Source organism: Rhopalosiphum maidis, chromosome 3 (assembly GCF_003676215.2).
Source record: "Rhopalosiphum maidis isolate BTI-1 chromosome 3, ASM367621v3, whole genome shotgun sequence".
Lineage (NCBI taxonomy): Eukaryota > Metazoa > Arthropoda > Insecta > Hemiptera > Aphididae > Rhopalosiphum > Rhopalosiphum maidis.
In genome coordinates, this window is record NC_040879.1 from 27814746 (window position 1) to 27837349 (window position 22604).

Genomic DNA, 22604 nt, shown 5'->3' on the forward strand with positions numbered 1-22604 from the left:
CGTTTACCTCATAACAGGTTAACAAATGTTAATAGATTAAAGCCAATAAAATAGGTAGGCGGTTTAGATTTTAGGTGCCAATCGATTAACACAAAACGTTAAGATCACAGGCTAGTAGGCTATAATAGCGGTAGTCGGTACAACATACGTAAAAATATCGAGCCGCGGATCCACGCAAGTCGACGGCCCTGACATCTAGCGGCCGATCGAACGGCTAAGCGACCGTTTCATCATAACAAAAATAATAAATATCTATTAGTGCTACCGTTTGCCGGATAGCCGTCTACGCCGTCGCCGTAGACACCGCCGCCGCCGCCGTCCGCCGATGCAGTCGCGGTATATCGGCGTCCTTGTTCAAGCGAGTGCGCTTGCGCGCGCACTCGTGTTTGTGATCGTGGCGCGCGGCTGAGAGTGCGTGTGTGCATGCATTCTTTGATTCTTTCCCATTCCCGACCAATTCGCCGGACAAAACCCAACCACCGGAGGTGGTAAGCGCGTATTGCCCGCACGGTCCTTATCACGGCATCAGTCCTTATCACACCGCTTTCGACTTTTCGTCATTTCGATTCGGCTCGCAGTTGTCCCTTTGGGCGATTACAAACGCTCGTTCGTGTTGATTGCTGTCGCCGTCGTCGCGTATTGCGATTTTGGACATTCGTTTCAGTCGACAATCGCGGTTATTTTTAATATAATTACCATACCGTCTCCGTCTCCCGCGTCGTCTTCGCATCAATATACATATACACCTAATACGCTCGTTGTTGTCGCCGTTCGAGTAGGTAGTCCGTTTCTTGTCTTCTGGTCCGCACCGTGAAATTCCAATGTTCGACATCACGCGCAATAGTACATGGCAACGCGGACGGTGTTCTTCTGCCGTGGACCTGACACAGTGAGATGCCATATATGGTGTTCGAAAAATCTCGACTGCGTCTGAAAAGGAAACATTATGATGCGTTCCACAAAACGTACGTGCCGCACAGCTGACTTTTGCCTTTGATATTGTGTCGAACGGCGACCAATTGTATCGACATTACTCGAGTGTGTCCAGAGTCGATCAGCTTCGAAGACGGTCACGCTAAAGGTGAGCATAAAATACATTTATTTTGTTAGTCTCTTGTGGTGATAACCATCACATACATATGTGTATCTAATTTTGTATGACAAGTCACTTTAATTTTGCCCAAATCAAATAGTTATTACACCTATTTTTAAGCACTTATTTGTTTTACTATTTTAAACACATATACTTATAATATATTGTGTTTTTGATGTTTAGAATAAACCAATTACGTGCTATTGATTAGGATTAACAAAAGTATTTTTATACATAAGATATCATCTTAACTGATACTATATACCTTATGACACCTGTCAATACTCAAATTTAAAGTGATAGTTCTAAATGTTTTATTTCTATCATCCATTGATCAAAACATACTTAGTATTAATTGTTATTAGTATAATGTTCATTCATAAAAATGTATATTAATGTTTTTTTTAATCCATTTAGGAATGAAAGAGATGGAGGTTATCAAAGAAGAAGATAGGTTGCGGCGATTGCAAATCCTCGAGAAAAAGATACGAGATCCAAGAAATGTTTCAAATGTTGATTCTTTGTTGGTAAGAATATCCATAATGTTTTGATTTTACATAACAAAAAATTAATTTTCAAGTGCCTACCTACCCATATTTATCATTTAAATATATAAATCATATTGTAGATGGTACTTCCTATACTAAAATATTCAGTGTTATTTAAGCTTTTTAAGGTATTTAATAAATTAGAATTTATCATAGTGTAACAATTTTATTATACAAAATTATAAGTAGTTGAATGGTAATATGAATTTATAATCATGGTAAATAGTCAATTATTTATGTTTTTTCAATAAAAAAGTTAATAATATATACCTATAATATGCTAAAAACGTAAAAAAAATAATTTGATAATAATTAGTATTTAAAACTATCAATAGAAAAAGTATGCACAAAAAAATAATAGTACAAAGTCCTCTCATATTATGACATTTTTTATTTGATTTATGTATTTTGATAACTTAATTAATATTTAGGTACCTATAATTATTATTATATAGTCAAATGTTTGGTCTAATGTCTAATGTCTTATTTTGATTTTTATTATTTTAAATATTTAACTACCAATAGTTTTTAATTGAAAGCATTTTAGAGTTATTGAACTATTATTTTATTAGGTATGTTATTATATAAATAAATTATAACGGATACTCATTTATTCTTTCTTATTATTTTGATCTATTTTACTTTATTTTATTTCTGTGACAGATTAATATTTATTATTTTTATCAAGTTTTTGAAATATTTAAAAAGTACATATGTAAAAAATATCTAATTCTATAGAAAAAGTACTTATTTACACATTAAGCGTTTTGATTTTAATAAAAATGATTTTTTAGGCAATAATTCATTACAGCTGAAATACAAAAAGTGGGCAAATAAATACCACTCTGCTATATATAGTTGTAGGTATTGAGTGTATGGTGTACCTTGTCATTAAATAGGTTACTGTAATGGATTGTGTTCAATTTAATTCAATGATAAATTTTAGTAAACAAACCTTGTATTCAATTGTCAAGCTTTGATTAAAAATATTTAATACATCTTTAACTTTAAAACGATTTGTATATTTTAATGAGTGACAATCTTGTCATAATTTGAATTTCAAATTCTTATAAAACAAAAATTAATTACTATAAGATCAATAATTTATGTAGAATTTTGTATTAAATGTTTAAGCTTTTAAGTAAATCTTAAAAAAAATGTGTCATCATTAAAAAAAATTTCAAATTTCAAATGCCTATGAATAACTTAAAATTAGTCTAAGTATTTTGAAAAAAATTTTAATAAATAAAATGATAATTAAGTTACAGTGAATTCTTTCAAGTATCTATGGTTAATACTCATTGAATTACATTCAGAGAACTGAAATTATAATTTTATGTGTAAATATTAAGATAACAATTCAAACTTAAAACATTCATAAAAAGTTTTTGTAGATTTATGCTTAACTTAATTTTTAATTTCATTAATTACAACTTATGAAAAGTCTTGTATTCAATTATTAAGTAATTATACATTTAGATAATAATAATAATAGGTAATAGTCAAAATTTCAATTATTTGAAGTAATTTATTTTTAAATTATTCAACATTTTCTTTGTTGATACAAAAACTTTTCCCGGTTATTAAGAAAACTACTTGAAATATTTAATTTTGATCCTCCCCTCTAAGTGCCTAAAAAATTTACTTCTTACCAAAAATGTTAAAGATTGAAGTATTTTTACTTCTTCTATAGATATGAAAGATGAAAATAAAGCAAAAATCATTTTAAAATCAATATATTCATAATTTTGATCAAAATCTAGAAAATAACTACATAATATGTTATATCATCATTTATTTATTAACAATTGTTATTAATTTATGATTACACCATGGACAAAAATATGCTTAAAACATGAAGAAACAATTAAAGTTACATGTACAAATAATAAATGTAAAGAAGTTTTTTATAATATTAATAAAACATTTCATGTAGATACATACAAAATTATGCATTTAAAATCAAATTTTATAGAGTCCAATATGAGATACCAATGTTTGTTAGATTAAACAAATTATCTGTACACTTTTTAACATTTACATTTTTTGAGGATTTTATATTTATTACAAGAACTAAAAATAAATTCTATGTATTTTTTAACAAAAATGATACCTAATTTCTTATTTTATTTAGTTACTTTATTTTATTACTAGTATAATATATATCTTTATTAGGTAGCTATATCAAACATTTACTTTTAACAAATAACTATTTGGAATTCGGAGCAGTATTTATTTAATCAAAATTAATTTTTATCATAAAATATTTCTAATTTTTTAAGTTCTATTTATTTTACCTGCATATTTTATTTTAGTATTTTAATTAATGCATATGAATTATTTATGTTTAATATATTCTTTTGTAATCATCTTTTTTTCTTTTTATTCATTTATCATATGATACATTTAAATACACAATTGTAGTGTATCAAAATATTGCTTAATCCAAATCACTATTTTATAAAATTTCTAAAAGTCATATTAAGTAAATTAATTAACAAAATATACTTTTTGGTAACATGTGGAATTAGGTAATCTAATTAAAATAGAAACAAAAGATTTATTCATATTAGTAAGCATTTAATTATGTAGCATTGACCTCATATATCAGTTCTTGGATTAGAATTAAACAAGGAATTAAGTCACTAAGCATAATGACTTTTCAGCCAGTTATTCATTACACAAATTTATATTATATTGATATCTTCTCACCTATGACATTTATGGAATTTACTAAGATTAAAATTAAGTGTTAGTATGAAATGAAATATAAATTAATATCAAATATATATCTAATAAATATAGAAATACCTCTACCTAAATTTTTGATTTTAGATTCTGAACAGAGTGATAAATGTATTGATTTTACAATGATGTGTGGTTTTTTTTATTTTTGTGTCTGTCATCACGTTTTGGAATAGTAATAATGCTTCGATTTTTGACTTGAGCTTCTCTTTGAATAGGAAAATTCATCTAGTTGGTACTTTGGGGGGTCAAAAGTAAAAAATTTCCAGTAGTTTTCAAAAGCATTGGGAAAAACCCTGAAAAAATAACGGAAAAACGGGAATTTTCACGCATAACCACTTTTCAACAAAATCAATTTTTCGATTTTGCTGTAACTCAAAAACGAATCATTGTAAATACTTGAAATTTTCACCAAATTTTTATATTGCCTGTTATCTATTTACGATTAAATTTTCAAAATTTGACCTTTTTTAAGCTACTTATAGACAATTTGAAAATTTTCGACTTTTCTAATTTTTTTTTCTTAAAATACCGATAAAAAAAAATTGGCAACCTAAAAAATCTTTAAAATTTAGTGCAAGGTTTATTATAAGCTGTACTTATCGTATTAAAAAAAAATCGTTAGTCACAATTTTTGTTTATAACCATTTAAAGTTCAAATGTTTACAAAATATATCAATCACGGAAATTTGCAAGGAATTTTGAAGTTGAAAATTCATAAAATTTTTGCGATTTATAGTTAAGGTTCAAAAATCCAATACAAGGTTATCCATAAGTTTTCCTTCAAGTAACTGTAAAAAAAAATTCCAACGTCTATATAAAAAACATTTTATGAGCGTATGAAATTAAATTTTTTATGAAATCGCGTAAAATAACGATATATTACAATTTAAATATAGGTTATAATATAATATATCCAACTAATTATCATTGACTGACAAATCATCTCCGTTCAGAATTGTTTTTCGTATACAATGATGCCCGTCATTGCATTCAAATTTAACACATCCATAATAGTGACCAGTGACCTACTCTCTATCTCTACTATATAGCAGAGCGATACACACATGCCCACCTTTTTTTTAAGTTGAGATTAAAAAATATTGTGAAAAATATTATATATCATTATAACTGTACAACTGCTTAAGAACAAAAACAGCTACAAATAACGAGTTTCATTTGAAAACTTAACACAATATTATTCTTTATTTATTAGAAATATCTCAATTTTTTTTCTTCAAATAATAGATTTTAAAATGTTGAAACTTGTTCAACGTGGATTAAATTAATTTCATTTCATTTTATCACATTTGTACAGTTGTTAAAAATATCACTTTAAAGCAGCAGTTCCCAAACTGTGAGGCACTAGATAAGACATGAGGTAAATATTGATATTGTGATAATATAAACTATATACTATAGTAATACGCAAACTATACAATAATAAATGTTTCATTTATTCAAAGCTGCGATTAGGTTTTTTTATTTTTGTTGATGTATGAACCATAAAAGTAAACAAACTTAATTGTACCTAAGTTTTAAAATATAGGCATTTTATCTAGGATATTTAATTCATATTTACTGAGAGCTAATTTTAAAAGAATAAATTCATTCGATTAAAAATCTTATTTTGAAGGGGTTTGAATTTAAATTATAAAAAGTAGTTTTTAAGTTAACTCTATTCAATTATGTTTTTAGAAATGTTAATCAATAAATAGTATAATTATTAATTAGTACAATTATCATAAGATAGATCTATTTTAATTGAAAATTCAGATGGATTAAATTTACTTTAAGATTCCTGCTTATGTCTTTTACTAAGAAGTAATATTTAGACAATACTTAATCTTGTCACTGCTGCTCTTGGTCAGCTTTGGGGGGTTAGTCATAAATCGTAATATCGTAAATGATAATTAGAGAGTGCGGTTGTATATGGATACCAAGTTATCTATATATGCACTGCCAGCAAGAACATAATATTATCAACAGCACTTTTATAGTGATAAAAGTGATTTTTTGTTTAAAGCATAGCATAGGAAAAATTCTTACGTGTCGTAGTCGTCTGATATCATTTTTATTTTTTGTTAGAAAATGAATATTTTTTATATGACAAATTGAACTTTGGTTCATAAATTATGTTATTTAAGAAAATATAATAATAAAATTAAACAACAACTTGTTAGAATTGATCATATAAATTATATCATATTATATAGTTTAGATGTTTGGGAATATAATTTTGATGATTGAAGTCAAACATATCCTGTCTTTCTCTTTCAGATTAAAAGAAACTTTGAAATTGGATTATTTTGAGGTGTGAGATTATTTTTCTTGTTATATTTTAAAGAAATAAACAGGCCACGTACTATCTCCTTTAGGAATCTAATTTCCTATCTGCTATATAATATTCCTTTTTTTAATGTTACTGTTGAAAAATAAGTTATTTAAGTTGGACAATTTGTGATCTTTTTGTAAAAAAAACTTCAATTATTCTTCTGTAAAAGTGATATAGAAAAATTAATATTCAAAGTTTTCTCTTTTTACAATTTAAAATTTGGTTTCTTGATTTATTCTCTTATTAAACCGTTTACTTTATGGTGGGGTAATTATGTAACTACTACTAATGGAACCACTTTTAAATTACTTCTAATAAGTGAATTATTTAATGTCTTAAATATATATGATTAACAATTATACTTTTTCTTAAAACTATATTTAAATTTGCTAACTAAACCCCTTAAAAAGAATGTGTCCTCGTAAAAGAATTATTGTGTATTAAAAATAAAATTATTAGCAATTGATATGATAGTACTTTTTCTCAGTATTTGGCTGGAAATTTGATCTCCTTGTAATCGAATGAATGGTATTTTTTTTAATTGGTGCACAATACACATTTTATACATGTTTCATACATTTTGTACTTGTGTAAAAGTATATAACAATAATGTCAATAAATATTTTTAATAACAAAATTAATGAAATTGCCTGTTAAAAATTGTAGGACTTAGATGGACAGATGTTAATTTTGAAAATTGAATGATGAACATAGTTAATATATATTAATTTGTAATTTAAGCAAATTTAAATATTTGTTACTTAATAATCATACAATATTAATATATATTTTAATTTTTTATATAACAAAAATAGATTTTGAAATTTTACATATTGTCATATAAATAGATCATTGTAAAAGTTGTTAACAAATCAAAATTAATTTTGAAAATTAAAATTGATTTAATTCAAGCAATGGCATGATCATATGGTTCAATTATGACAAATCTTATAAGTAATTTAAGTGGTAATGTGTTTTAACATCAAGTTTACAAAAGATTATATATTTAATTATACATTCAAAATTATCAATAAACTAAACTAAACAGGAATAATAATCACCTTTTTATAATATTGGATTTTACTTAATCTTATCTTTATTAAGTTCATTAGGTAAAAAGCATTATATTATAGATATTTAATGTAAAGTTAACATGCTAGGTTCTGTGACAACATGTAGTCTTCAAATGTTAAACATGTCTTTACAGGTTTATTATTCACTCGGTTTTAGACGTATTATTTATTGTTTATATTAATTCTAACATTGTCGTCACGGCTTAGTTTATATATTTTTTATATATATATTAATAATTAAAATTATATTCAATTGAATAGCTTATTTTATAACTTATTATTTTTTTATTTTTATTACAGGACACTGTACAAGCATTAGTGGCTGATTGTGAAAACCCTGCAGTTAAACGAATGAAAAATGTCGAAGCATTTATGCAAAGATGTAAGTAGTGAAATTAAATACGAAATGTTGTATCATTTTAATAGTATAATTATTTGAATATTGATGTACATGTATGTTTTCTATTAAAATTTCATTAAAAATAAATTAAATTTCAAAATACCTAAGTTTATTATATAGAATTGTTTATACAAAATATAAGTTTGTGAAAGATTTTAATGAAGATATAATAGATATCTTTATTTGTAAATAAACAGGTTGTAAGTACTAATATTATACTGAGTGTTTAAAAAAATAATTTCGTATTGTATTGTATTAATAGCCTATTCTTGTTATGTTAAATTTTACTGTAATTAAAATGTTATATTAAAAGGTACTTTTTAAAGTGAAATTATTTAATTATTTTTTATTTATAAAAGCTAGTATACATACAATTTAAAAAAATGCTTTGTTTCGTGATCAAATTTTAATATTTTACTGTTCCATCAAAAAGTAATTAAAACTTATATTTGTATATGTATATTTAAAACATAATTTAAGCTTAAACTAGTTACAAATTAGTATTGTATATAAAAGTATATTAGTATAAGTTATATAATAATTTTTTTTCATTATCACACAAATATTACTTATTAATTAACATTTTTATCCTCCCGTATAAAATGTAAGTACCAAACAACTATTTAAACTAATTGGCAGAAATTATTTCAAAAATTATATGCTCTATTATTTTTCACTTTTTAATATTTATAATTTATAAATATATTCTATGTTTTATAGATGATAAATTTGCCTCTGATATTTGTCAATTACGTATGAAACCTGATGATTTCAATCTTATTAAAGTTATTGGAAGAGGAGCTTTTGGTGAAGTTCAATTGGTAAGTATCATGGTGAATCATTTAATTGTTGATTCTTACGACAATGTATGTGTATGTTGTATAATACAAATAACAATCAATAAAAGCCCTATTTTCTCACTTTTTCTTCAAAAAATAATTATTAAAAAACTTCTAGATTTAACCATTTTTTCCTATTACAGATTATTATATACTACTATTTATTATATACTATTTTAAATTAAAGTCATTGCAAAATCAAAAACCTCTTAATATCCTTTCATTCTAGCCATCAAATCCAATACAACTTTTTCCAGTTCCAGAAATTCTATTCTAGTTTCATCATATGTCATTGTTCCTTAAACCTTGTCATATTTTACCAGTATTATAACTAGTAAGTATATAATTTGAATTATATAGGTAATAGGTTATTTTAAACATATTTTATAAAGTACATATTATATCAAACAACTACAATAAATTTGTTTTAGTATTTGAAAAATACATTTCACTCAATTACACAGTTTATATCCTCTAAACAATGGTGTATCTTAACAACTTGTAAAAATTTGCAATTATTTATATGTTTTTATTTTTTTTTTAAAACTGCTCTAGTATATTTTATATTCTCTTCTATAAATTTAATCTAATATTAACTATAATTAAACTGTAGTAAAGATCTAATACGCAGATTTATGATGATAGTTATGTACTAAACAAGAATATAACAAGGAGAGTGAGTGTCTCCTCTTAGTATGAAGAACGTAATCTATATTTCTAATTAATGAATTGGATTTTGACTATTCCTTGAACAATCCTTTCAAAAAATGAAAACCGTTTAAATCAACTTAAACTTACACTATTAAAATAATACAATTAAATGATTTTCTGTGTATATTTTATTTTATTTTTTTAATAAACTTACTATTTATATCTTAGTGAGCATATTAATCATTGATACTAATTTGTAATGTACTACTAATAATTTTAAAATTATTCACAAATAAATAAACAAAATACTGTTATAGTTCAATTTGAATTTTTAACATCTATTAAAATAACAAATTTAATTTATAACATACCAATTAAAATAAATGTATTTATATATTTTTTTTATAGGTGCGTCATAAATCAAATAATAAAGTGTATGCCATGAAATTGTTAAGTAAATTTGAAATGGTATGTATTTTTTTTTCAAAGATATAAATTATAATTATTCATTATATAAAACTTGTTTCATGTGTATGTAACAAATAGTTCATGTTATTTATTTACCGTTGTATACTTTTTATACATGTATTTATTATATAGATAAAGCGGTCAGATTCAGCATTTTTTTGGGAAGAACGTGATATTATGGCACATGCAAATTCAGAGTGGATTGTTCAACTTCATTTTGCTTTTCAAGATCATAAATATTTATATATGGTTATGGATTATATGCCAGGTATAAAATTATTATAATTTATTGTTATACATGAATTAAAAATTATTTTTTAAATTAAATTTTTTTTTTTTTTGTAGGTGGTGATCTTGTTAATTTAATGTCCAATTATGATGTTCCTGAAAAATGGGCAAAGTTTTATTGTGCTGAAGTTGTGTTAGCATTAGATGCAATTCACTCAATGGGATTTGTACACAGGTACTCAATGTCATAATAGTGAATAAAATAATAATCAATTAACTATACATTAAAATTTTTAGGGATGTTAAACCTGATAATATGCTATTGGATAAATATGGTCATTTAAAATTAGCTGATTTTGGAACGTGTATGAGAATGGGATCGGTAATTAATTTACAATAAATGCATTTATTTGTTTATTTTGTTATTCATACTTATTTTTCAAATATTAAGGATGGGATGGTTAGATCTGACACAGCTGTTGGAACACCTGATTACATTTCACCAGAAGTATTAGAATCTCAAGGCGGAACTGGAACAGGAGACCATGGCGTTTATGGTAGAGAGTGCGATTGGTGGTCTGTTGGTGTTTTTGTCTATGAAATGCTCATTGGAGATACCCCATTCTATGCAGATTCACTTGTTGGAACATACAGTAAAATAATGGACCATAAAAATTCTCTAAGTTTTCCTTCTGATATTGAAATATCCCAAAATGCTAAATCTTTGATCTATGCATTTCTCACTAATAGGTACACACTCAAGACATTTTATAATATTAGAACTTTGTATGATATTATTTCTTTATCATATTATATATTTTAGGAAAAAACGTCTCGGAAGAAATGGAATTAGTGAAATTAAGGAACATCCTTTTTTTCAAAATGATCAGTGGAGTTTTGATAATTTAAGAGATTGTAAGAAATAATTAAAATCAATGTGTTTTTTATAAAGTATATAATATAAGTTAAAAATTTAGGTGTACCTCCTGTTGTCCCAGAGTTAAATGGTGACGATGACACAAGTAATTTTGACGATGTTGAAAAAGATGATGGTCCAGAAGAAAATTTCCCTGTTCCTAAAGCATTTGCTGGAAATCATTTACCATTTGTAGGATTCACTTATTCTAGAGATTATCAGTTAGTTCATTTTATTCTAATAACATTTATTTAAAACTATTAGACTATTTAGCTTTCATTATATTTTTTCCTTGATTTAATTTCAGATTATTGGGGAACAATGTAACAAATGGAGAATGTTTACCTGATACTGTAAGTTTAAGCGAAACTAATTAACTAATAAATATTTAGTCTATTTCTATCAATATACTTTTTGAATTAATATTTGTAAATACAATACTTGCAATACATTTTTTAATCGTTTTCATGATTTTTTTTTTTAACAAATTATAATAATCTATTAAAAAAATTATAATTTATATAATAGTATTTATCTTGTAGCCATTGTGCGGAATTTATTTAATTTCAATTGTTGTAATAATTACATTTTTATAGCTTAAAAATATTTTTAAAACGTAAATTTCTAGTGTATATCATATTATTTTTAAATCAGAATTTTATTTTGTATAAAAAGTTCTTTTTAGATCTCAAGTTTTTACTGTTTTTATTTAAGAAAACAAAGTTATTGGTTTTGCAATTAATTTTTATATTATTCTACATTAGTATTATATATTAATATATAGTGCACGTTTTGTAGTACATTTTATTGAGACTTAAATTGGATGTATCCTAGTTGAGGTGGTGGAATAGAAAATAGATTGTGTTAAAACTTATGAGTTATGACAAATACTATATATGTTTATCTTCTATCAATACTTTTTTGATAATATTAACAAATTAAAAATACTTATAAGCTATTATTATTATCATTTTAACTATTAGTATTAAATAAAAAATATTTGAAAATACTAATCATTGCCAAAACCACTATTTTTGATGTAGATAAATATATTGTATAACCATTCTATATTAATTTTTGTAAATGCTTGATTTCAACATTAACATTTCTATTTTATTATTTTTCATGTGCGGTGCTATATAAAGGTGGATTGTGTAAGTAAATTTATTTTTATTTTAACAATTATGATTGGATAAATTTAATCTATTTTATGGTATTAAATTTATTGAATTTAATCTAAGCTTTATATATAAGTCTGAACTATGTTCTAATATCTAAAACACAATAAACTTGCAACTATACTATAAACTTATAATTTATATGGATAATTAATTAAAATTAAAATAATTGTATAAAATTTAATATTTACAGAAAGAAACTTCTCATATTGTTGTTCTTAAAAGAGAATTGGATAACGAAAGAAAAGAATTGTTAGTTGTACGTGATCAGAATAATAAGCTATTGATGCAGTTACAAGATGGAGCTGACCGAGAATTACTTCTCAAACAAAAATCATCAGCCTTAAATACTTCTATTTCTAATCTCCACAAAGACTTGAAAGATGTAAATATTTTTATAAATAAAATAACAGTATTTGTTAACAAACAAATCAAACTATTAACTATTACCTTATTTTTTTTTTACTAACAATTTGTTTATGTTTTATATTATTTTTAGGCACAAAGAAAAGCTGACAATGAATGTGAAATGCGTAGGAAAACTGAATCATTATTACAAGAATTAAAAAGAAAACTAGATGAGGAACAAAATAAAAGAACAAAAGAGATGAACAATAACCAACAACATAATGATAAAATAAATTCCCTCGAAAAACAAGTAAATTTATCATCATTAATTTTATTTTGTTTGGTTTAATAGCTTTTTTATATTTTTAGATGACCGAGCTGCACGAAAAACTTAAAGTGGAAACAGATACTTGTACTAAGCTTCGTAAACAAGCGGCTGAATTGGGAGTTGCCAAAGCAGCTAATGAACGTATGGCTGTTGAACTGCAAACAATGTTAACTACTTTGCAACTAAATCGAGACACATTACATGAAGAATTAGCAACATTACAAGGTCAATTGTCTCAAGAAAAAAGTTCACTGCGAGATTTACAACTGGAACTTGAAGGTAAACTATTAAAGACAGCTTATACTTTATAGATAATATAAATAATGTGAAATTAATAATGATTGTTGTTTTTATGTTATAGATTCATAATATTTAATATTCTAATTATATATATATTAACTCATTTACAAAAGACATAAACTAAAAATAGCATTTAACTACTTCTTGCATAGAAAAACTTTTTTTATTGAATATAACCATAAGTATCATAGGCTGGCTATTTTTTGTTAAAAACATATTATTATAGATTTACATTTGAACATCTTAGATTTTCAAAAGTTAGTAACATTTGTACCTATATTCTAAAAATTCAAATTAGTGTGTATTATTTAAAAAAATAATTGATTATAAATGAATTACTTAATACAATTAATTTGTTACTTAAGATTTTTTTTAAGAATGTGATGTTACTTGATTATAAATTAAGGCCAATTATTATGTTCAGACTTTCTAAAAAAAAATTTTTATTTTTATTTTTAATTGACATAGCTTTTGAGAATCTTTCACTGTTATAACTTATAAGAATACATTAAATTATTAATTTATGAAATATAGGAGTGTTAGTATTTATTGTATTTTGTGTATTCAGAATGTTTTTAAGTTTATTTAAAATCATGTAGTGTAAATTAAAAATTAAACCAGGGGTTTTTAGAAACATAGGAAGTGACTTATTTGAATGTTTATAAAGAGTTTTAAAAATGTTTACTAGTTAAGTTTTAACAATATGATAAAAAATGTGTTTATTTTTCATTTTTTATGAAAATTGGAAATTGGGTGTATGAGTAGCTATTTTAGTCAAGTAAAAATTTCTATGCATTACCATTACGTGATTTTAAGCCAAATTACTTGGTTTAATATTTGATTTATCTATATGAAGTATATAATTGATTTTAAGTTTTTGAATATTCATCAAATATTTTTTTAAGGTCGTTTGCAAGCCTGTCAAGCTGATCTTGTGCGCTCTAAATTAAGAGAACAAAAATTAAGTGAAGACAATAGACAACTTGGAGAAAGAACATCAGTATTGGAAAAAGAATGTGCATCTTTAGTGTTGGAATTAAAAACTGCTCAAAATAGATATCAACAAGAAGTGAGGGCTCACGAAGAAACAGAAAAAAGCAGATTAGTGAATAATGAGCAGGCTAATCTTGAAATAGTAAAAGGTATGTGTTTATTTTTTTTTAAATTTACTTTAATAAAAATAATTAAATTTTTTAATGAAATTCTACTAAATTCATTATTGGTATAGTAACGTATGGTTATTTATTAATTAGTGTTTTTTTTAAAAAACAATAAATAAATTTACCAAGAAAAAAATATTAAATTAGAATAATTATACAATTACTGTAATGTTATATACTTATAAGAAGTACTCAATAATAAATTAGTTAATAAATAAGAAGCCATACAAAAGTTGTATTATCTGTTAATTAACATATTTTAACTATTGAGTTTTATGATCACACTTAAACCATATAAATGTATTTCACACATGAATATTTATAAACAATTTTAACTAAAAAAAACCAAGAAGAGTGAATAATTTTGTTTTTTTTTTTTAATAAAATACTTAAATTATTATTGTTAATATTAGCTAAATATATTGATTTTGTTTTCATGCTTTAGTTAAAATGGATTATATATTTAAAGGTAAAAATAGTTCATGTGAATTTATTGATAAGTGAAAAAATTTTTAAATCATATTATCAATATTATTTTTTCAGCGCTTCAAACTAAACTAAGTGAAGAAAAAAGTGCCAGACAAAAAGCTGACTCCCTTACTCAAGAGAAAGAACGACAGATATCAATGCTTTCTGTTGATTATCGTCAAATACAACAGAGGCTTCAAAAACTTGAAGGTGAACATCGACAAGAAGTAGAAAAAGTATGCTATTAAATTTAAAAATTAACTTTTATATTGTTTTTACATAATTTGTTGATCATTGTAGAGCAAAGCATTACATGTTCAAATTGATCAAGAATTAACAAAAAAATCTGCTTTGCAATCTGAATTGGGTGTGCATATATCTGAAGCGACACAATTACGTGCCAGAGAAGCACAATTATTGCGAGAAGTTACTTTATTAAGAGAAAATAAACGTGCTATTGAAGAAGAACTGCATAAATTAAAGACTGAACACTCGGTGACTGATTTACAGATGAAAGAACTACAAGACCAATTAGAAGCAGAACAATACTTTTCAGTAAACCTTTATATATATATATATATATATAGTAAATAATAAAATTTGACTAACATCAATATTATGTTGAATATTTCATAGACTTTGTACAAGACTCAAGCTGCCGAACTCCGTGAAGAAGTCGAGGATAGAGGAAAGGGCGCTGCCGAGTTGGAAGAAGAACGTGGCTCACTAGCTCATCAATTACAAATAGCATTAGCTAGAGCTGATAGTGAAGCACTTGCTAGATCTATAGCTGAAGAAACTATTATAGATCTTGATAAGGAAAAGACAATGAGAGAGCTAGAACTAAGAGACAGTCAAAATCGGCATCGCAATGACTTAGAATCAAAAGAATTTACTCTTAATAATGTAAGCTACAAAAAAAATATACAATTTATAATAAACTAAAATAAACTTTTTTGTAGTTGAGAGAAGTAGAAAATGAATTAAAGAAAAAAATGGAGCAATTGATTAAAGATAATGAAGAGTTGAAAACCCAGTTAACTATAATTCAAGAAGGTAAGATATATTGCTAAATGTTATGTATTTAATGTTGATATATTATTATCATTTATCATGTTTATATTAAATCCATTTTTCTATATAAAACACTAATACATCAATGTACAAAATTATATTTCATAGAAAGTAAAAAGAATTTTATTGAGGAACTTGAAAAGCTTAGAAAACAACTTAAGCAAGAACAGCTGCTGAAAGCTCAGGCTGTTAATAAACTAGCTGAAATCATGAATCGTAAAGATAACACAACCAAAGGAAAGAGTAAAGTATCATCCGCCGATTTGCGTAGAAAGGAGAAAGAATGTCGAAAATTACAACAAGAATTGACACAAGTATGTAACAAATTGAAGAAATTAATAAAACAATATTGATATTTTATATAGCTAAATTGATGATTTCATAAATTAATCTGAATAATATTTAGATACAAAAAATAATAATATATTAAAATACTGCATATTAATATAAAACTGACAGTTACAAGTAAAATTAAAATTTTTAAATATAATACTTTTATTTTGGGTGTAAAAATATTCTTTTAAGACAACATTGTATATTAGCATGTGTTGTCTTGGTTTTACTAATGTACATCATAGCAAATATGCGTTCAACAGAACACATTTTATGTTGTTAATTTTAATATTTGAGTCAATTTACCTATTGTCAAATTTAAGAGTAAGAATATTAGCTGAGATCTCATATTTTTTTAATATGGATTTTGAATTAGTAACTCACTACAGATCTCATTATAAAACTGAAAAGACTCCAAGATCCATTTTAACAGGCTCAAATAGCAATTTATTCATTTATCCATTTTATCCTGATTAAATAACTTGCTGAATTCTAAAGTTGATTTTTTTTTTTTTGTCGGTAAACCAAATGTTCTGACATTTTTTAAGTATCTTTATCAAATTTCTATATTTTCAATTTCTTATGTTATGAATTCTATTATTAATAGACATTGGATATTTATATTACTCCCATTAACATGATTACTAAGTATAATTTATAAGTGTGTATAATATATAATATATTATACGTACTTAAAAAATTAATTATATTTATTAGGAACGAGAGAAATACAATCAAGAAGTTACAAAGTGGCAGAAAGAACTTCAAGAACTTCAATCACAAGTAGTAGACGAGAACGCTAGTAAACTAAGACTTCAAATGGAACTTGATTCAAAAGATTCAGAAATTGAACAACTTCAAGGAAAATTAACCAATTTAGGTAGTGAGACAGCATCTCTAAGTAGTGCTGACAATGATGACACTGATATCTACACTCAAGGTTTGACTTACACTTACACATAATGTTATTAAGTTTTCATTTTATAAAAAATTACTTGATCTTAAACGAATGTAATTTTTTGTAGAATCCAGATTAGAAGGCTGGTTATCAGTTCCAAACAAACAAAACATAAGACGACATGGTTGGAAAAAACAATATGTTGTAGTATCATCAAAGAAAATATTTTTCTACAATTCTGAAAGTGACAAACAAAATACTGATCCCATATTAATTATAAATTTAAAGTAAGCTATAACAGTTCAACAAACTTGGTATTGTATATGTTTTTATTGTTTGTCAAATTTTATTTTCCAGTAAAGTGTTTCATGTACGATCAGTAACTCAAGGTGATGTTATTCGAGCAGATGCTAAAGACATCCCCAGAATATTTCAAGTATGTTAAATGTTATATAATGTATTATATTCAAACTTTCTATTTATTATTGAAAATAATTATCATAAAAAAAGAAAATTAACACTGGCTTATTATGTGACTTTATATTAAATTAAGTTTATTCATATTTGTAAGTTATAAGTTGTATTTTTAATTATCTTTTTTTAGCTTTTATATGCAGGTGAAGGTGAGGCTAGAAGACCTAATGAATCTGGGCCAGAACATCTATCAAGAAGTACAAGTGTTACAAGCACTGTGGATGAGAAGCCTGGTACAATTACATTAAAAGGACATGAATTTGTTCAAATATCGTTCCACATGCCAACAAATTGTGAAGTATGTCCTAAACCATTGTCAAATGTTTTTAGACCTCCGCCAGCACTAGAGTGTAGAAGTAAGTAGAACTACTTAAAAATATCTCGGTAACAATATCAATGTGAATGTATTCATTGTATTTTTCTGGATAGGCTGTAGAATTAAAGTTCACAAAGAACATCTTGAGCGCAAAGAAGATGCGATTGCACCATGCAAGCTGCATAATGATCCAACATCAGCTAAGGAGCTGTTGATCCTGGCGCCTAGTCGTGATGATCAAAAGTTGTGGGTGCAGAGGTTAAGTAAAAAAATCCAAAAGTGTGGATACAAAGCTAATACTAATTTAGATGGTTCCAAAATATCGCCAAGGTTAATTTCATTATTCAATCATATCTGATGATTTGTATCGTAAAATGAGTGATTTTATATAATAATATTTAATTACTTTACAGAGAATCAACTCGATCCACATTAAAACTCTATTCTGGAAGTTCTGTACATCAGAGATCTGCAACGTTACCATCCAACATTTCTAAATAAACATAAAAAAAAAAAAAAAAATAGCTACAAATGGTAAAGTGTTTATGCAACAGTTAGCAGTGAGTGTTTTTATATTTCTAACAACTAGTGTTGCTATTATTTAAACAATAACAGAAAGAATTACATTTAAAAAAAATGCATTTCATTGTTTTCTAGTAAAAGTTATTTTTAATATTTCATCCTAATATTATTTATGCATATTTATTTATCTAATGAATACTAACATTTAAATTGTCATATTAGGATTCAATCTTCAATCAAACACACATGTACATTTAAAAGAAAAGAGGATTAATGGATCACAAGGTATTATGTATATATATATATATATATATATATAAACATAAATAATTACAACGAAAATGTTTTATAAAATCACAGTTAGGTTTATTGAACACCAATTAGTTCACGATTTAAGAATCATTTTTAAAATGTTGATTTTCATCAACTTTTTTTAATTGATTCGTGTAGGTTATAAGTTTATTATTATATTCAATGTGTAACTCGCAATGACTGATTATGTATTTATAAAAACCTCTGTATTTTACGTTTAATAATTTTGATAGCTGAGAAAATTTGTTGTTTAGTTATACTTATTAAGAAACAGAATTTGTATTATGTAATAACACTTATACATAATTACTGCATATTCATTATGAATTTTAGTTTATTTTTTTTTTCAGTTGATAAAATTAAATTTCTACATTGTTGGCTTTCTGTACTTTAGTTTTTATATTAACAATCTTTGTGCTCGTTAGTCTTTAATTATTATTTTTTAATGGTATTTCTCATACAATTTAAATCTAAAAATAGAACCGTTAAAATAACGTAAAGTAAACGTTTTTTAGGTATCATGTAGCAATAAGCGTTCATTTTTTAAATTTGTTTTAAATACAAAGACGCATGACAGACTGCTAAATGTTTTTTTTTAATTTTTTTTAACATTTCAAACAATCGATTTTCTCAGAATCAAATCATTGTTTGTATGTGATTGCCAAAGTTTTTATTTAGGGATTTCTTTTATTTTTCTTAAACTTTTAATTGTTTGTCACTATTATGTCATATGTTACCCATTGCGTGAAGTATCTTAAGTATTATTATATGTAATGTGTATTATGTAATTTTATTGGCATATTTAACAATATTTATTTTGTTGTCATTTTATTTTTAATGATTGTGTATTTTAATAAATAATATTTATACTGAAATAATAAAAATGAAATACCATAACATAACGATCAGTCAAAGTCCAACAATACAAAGTATTATGTTATACAGATTTGTGGGTCATGGTAATTTCTATAATAGGAAAACTGATAAAAATTACAGATCCACTTTCATATTAGTCCTACTCTATTATACCTCTCTACCTAATATTTGCTATTAGGTAAATCAAAAAGTTAGTTATAAAATAAAATGTTTAAGAATGTTGAATATATTAATTTTGTCAGTTTTGTCTATTTCATTATTTCAAATGTAATTTTCTGACAAAAATTATGTTTATATAATTGTATCACTTGAAACTATTGTACTCCTAAAATCACCAGGTTGATATCCCGAATTAATATTTTAACACTTATTATTTCATTGTATCTTTTTCTAAAATGTTGTGTTAGTTGGCTTGTCTTTCATAATTGGAACATAAGTAATTCAAAGCAATAAATTATTTTAACAATGTAATGTAACAAACACGTTTTAAATTTGAATGTATATTTTTTTTTGTATTTATATTAAACAACGAAATGGAAAATTAATTGCTCAATCAAATACTCAAATACTTCACTAAATTATTGAGGTAATTTGAAATTATATTATATTGATCCAAAGAGTTGTGATAAACTCCTTAGATAGGGATCATAATACACACAAAAAAAATTGTTTGCTTGTTTTTTATTTTTTACAAACCATCTGTGTGATGTTTTATTGCACCACTTGCTATAATTCAACTTAACGTTTTAATGTTGTGATATATAAAGTGTTTGATTAAAAATCAGTTATAAGTAAAACTTATATTCTTTCAAAAAGTCTGAAAACAATATTATTTCCATTTATCAAATGAATCCTAATAGCTAATATATTGCACACTGTTCCTAAACTCGGAGTCGTGCCATTAAGATTTGGTGCCCAGGGCAAAATTTAAAATATTCGCCCCCTATTTTAATTATCATTATGCATTTCAATTTTTTTGGTGCCCCTTTAAACCATGCAACCAAGACGCTCCATAGGCCCCCCTCATGGCACGGCTCTGCTTAAACTATTCTATACATAGTACAAAACACAAAATCATAGAGCTTTATTTTTTAATACTCAATTTTTTTAGTGTATCAACTTAATCATAATTAACAAAAATAATAACGATTATCTAAATTTAGGATTTTTTGCTCTCATCCAATAACTCATAATAAAATATTTTACCTCTTTTTATCCACCTACTAATCCCTGCACTCAAAACATTTTAATTAAATTAATACAAACAATTACCAATAAGGATCCAAACAAATAATTATAAGTGAATATCATATTATGTATTATAACTTAGGTATAACTAAATACAAAATAAGTTTAAAATAACTGTTACTGGGAGCAAAGGTCCTCATAATGTATTTTGCATTGCTATTCTTTTGATAAAATAGGAAAATTAGTGTTATTCTTCTTAAATCTAGTGGTAAAATATATCAACTGTTATTACAATAAGCTCAACAAATATTTTTATTATTAACTTAAAAATATTAGTAAGAAAGCAATTAAAAACAAATTTGTATAAGTTATTATTTTAGTACATAATCATTTATGTTTATAATTATTATTTATTATTATTATTACAAATGATAAAAGTTAATGCTATTGATGCAGACTTTTTACCTAAAATAAAAAAAACCATGCATTTTGATTATTTATTTATCTTTATTTTTTGGTGCGTGTGAAATTGAAATAATTTTACCAATTGGTTGATTTATTTTAATTTAGTATACATATAACTTTGAGATTATTGCTTACATTGAAACAGTGACAAAATAACTTATTATATGTGTACAATATAAATTTATTAATATTTAACTTTGTCATATTATAAATGTCGAATAAAATATTTATATATTATACCTACATTTTCATTTATATAGTAGTTATATTATTAATATTGCAATTGTTGAACCTGATATACATTTAGCAGAATAACATTGGAATATAACATATTATAATGAAACGGAGGCATTCTTAATATAATTTTTAAGTACCCCCTTAAAAGAATGTGTACCAATAATGGCTATGGAATACATTGTTTACTCTGTGATTGTTTTATTAAACGTTTTACTTCATTTTTTTTTTTTTTTTTTAGTCTAAATTTTATTATATAATTTTTTTTTTATAGTGTTTAAATCCTAGCATTTTAAGTGGAAGACTTATATTGTATTATGATGATTAAAACAACATTTTAACATAACATTGTTTGACAATACTGTTATTTACATGCGCTGCGCTTTTAGTAATATTTATAAGTATTATAAGATCATCATTTGTTGTGTTTACATATTATGTTAACTACATATATTATAATTGTAAAATTAAACTATTATACAATATGTAATAATAATAAGCATATGTAGCATATGTTATGTGCTTGCGCATAATATATATATATTAATAATAATAATTATAAAATAATCATGATAATAACAATAGTTTATGGACAATGGAACAAAAAGCAAACGTTTATGTTTATGTAATAGTATTATTATCTGGATAAACTTAAAATAAACATTTTTGCTTCAACCGATGTATAATTCTTTTATAAAACCATTATGCTCATATTATAATCTAAAGTTAATTAATTTAAAAATAAAAGTAAAATTATCATTTTGGACAGTAAATTAAATAGAATGTTATAGTTAAAATAAAAAATAAAAGGTAAAATTATATTAAGTTAAAGTG

General features: G+C 24.7%; 1 protein-coding gene across 4 annotated transcripts; it reads left to right on the top strand.

The window, feature by feature from the left end:
• Positions 1–520: 520 nt before the first annotated feature.
• On the top strand, positions 521–18950 carry LOC113556380 (rho-associated protein kinase 2). 4 transcript variants are annotated; one of them, XR_003405489.1, is made up of 30 exons: positions 521–1081; positions 1511–1620; positions 8095–8176; positions 8915–9015; positions 10093–10152; positions 10285–10420; positions 10498–10615; positions 10678–10762; positions 10832–11130; positions 11204–11295; positions 11358–11517; positions 11604–11649; positions 12442–12450; positions 12668–12859; positions 12974–13132; positions 13192–13429; positions 14356–14592; positions 15056–15079; positions 15154–15314; positions 15379–15633; positions 15715–15984; positions 16041–16134; positions 16261–16466; positions 17203–17425; positions 17511–17670; positions 17741–17819; positions 17988–18213; positions 18287–18503; positions 18587–18733; positions 18918–18940. XR_003405489.1 is itself a non-coding variant. In XM_026961278.1 (30 exons), the coding sequence occupies exons 2-29, from the start codon at positions 1513–1515 to the stop codon at positions 18672–18674; spliced, it is 4125 nt and encodes a 1374-aa protein (XP_026817079.1). In that variant the 5' UTR covers positions 521–1081; positions 1511–1512; the 3' UTR covers positions 18675–18707; positions 18918–18950. The 4 variants fall into 4 exon arrangements, 1 of the variants encoding a protein (XP_026817079.1); XM_026961278.1 differs by having other exon boundaries at positions 18587–18707; positions 18918–18950; XR_003405490.1 differs by lacking the exon at positions 12442–12450.
• Positions 18951–22604: the final 3654 nt, after the last annotated feature.

Excerpts from the sequence above, each read along its gene's own strand:
- LOC113556380 (XM_026961278.1), top strand. The coding sequence starts at position 1,513 with ATGAAAGAGATGGAGGTTATCAAAGAAGAAGATAGGTTGCGGCGATTG. Across the intron at positions 17,426-17,510 it reads CACTGATATCTACACTCAAG|AATCCAGATTAGAAGGCTGG; the intron begins GTTTGACTTACA and ends AATTTTTTGTAG. Across the intron at positions 17,671-17,740 it reads ATATTAATTATAAATTTAAA|TAAAGTGTTTCATGTACGAT; the intron begins GTAAGCTATAAC and ends TTTATTTTCCAG.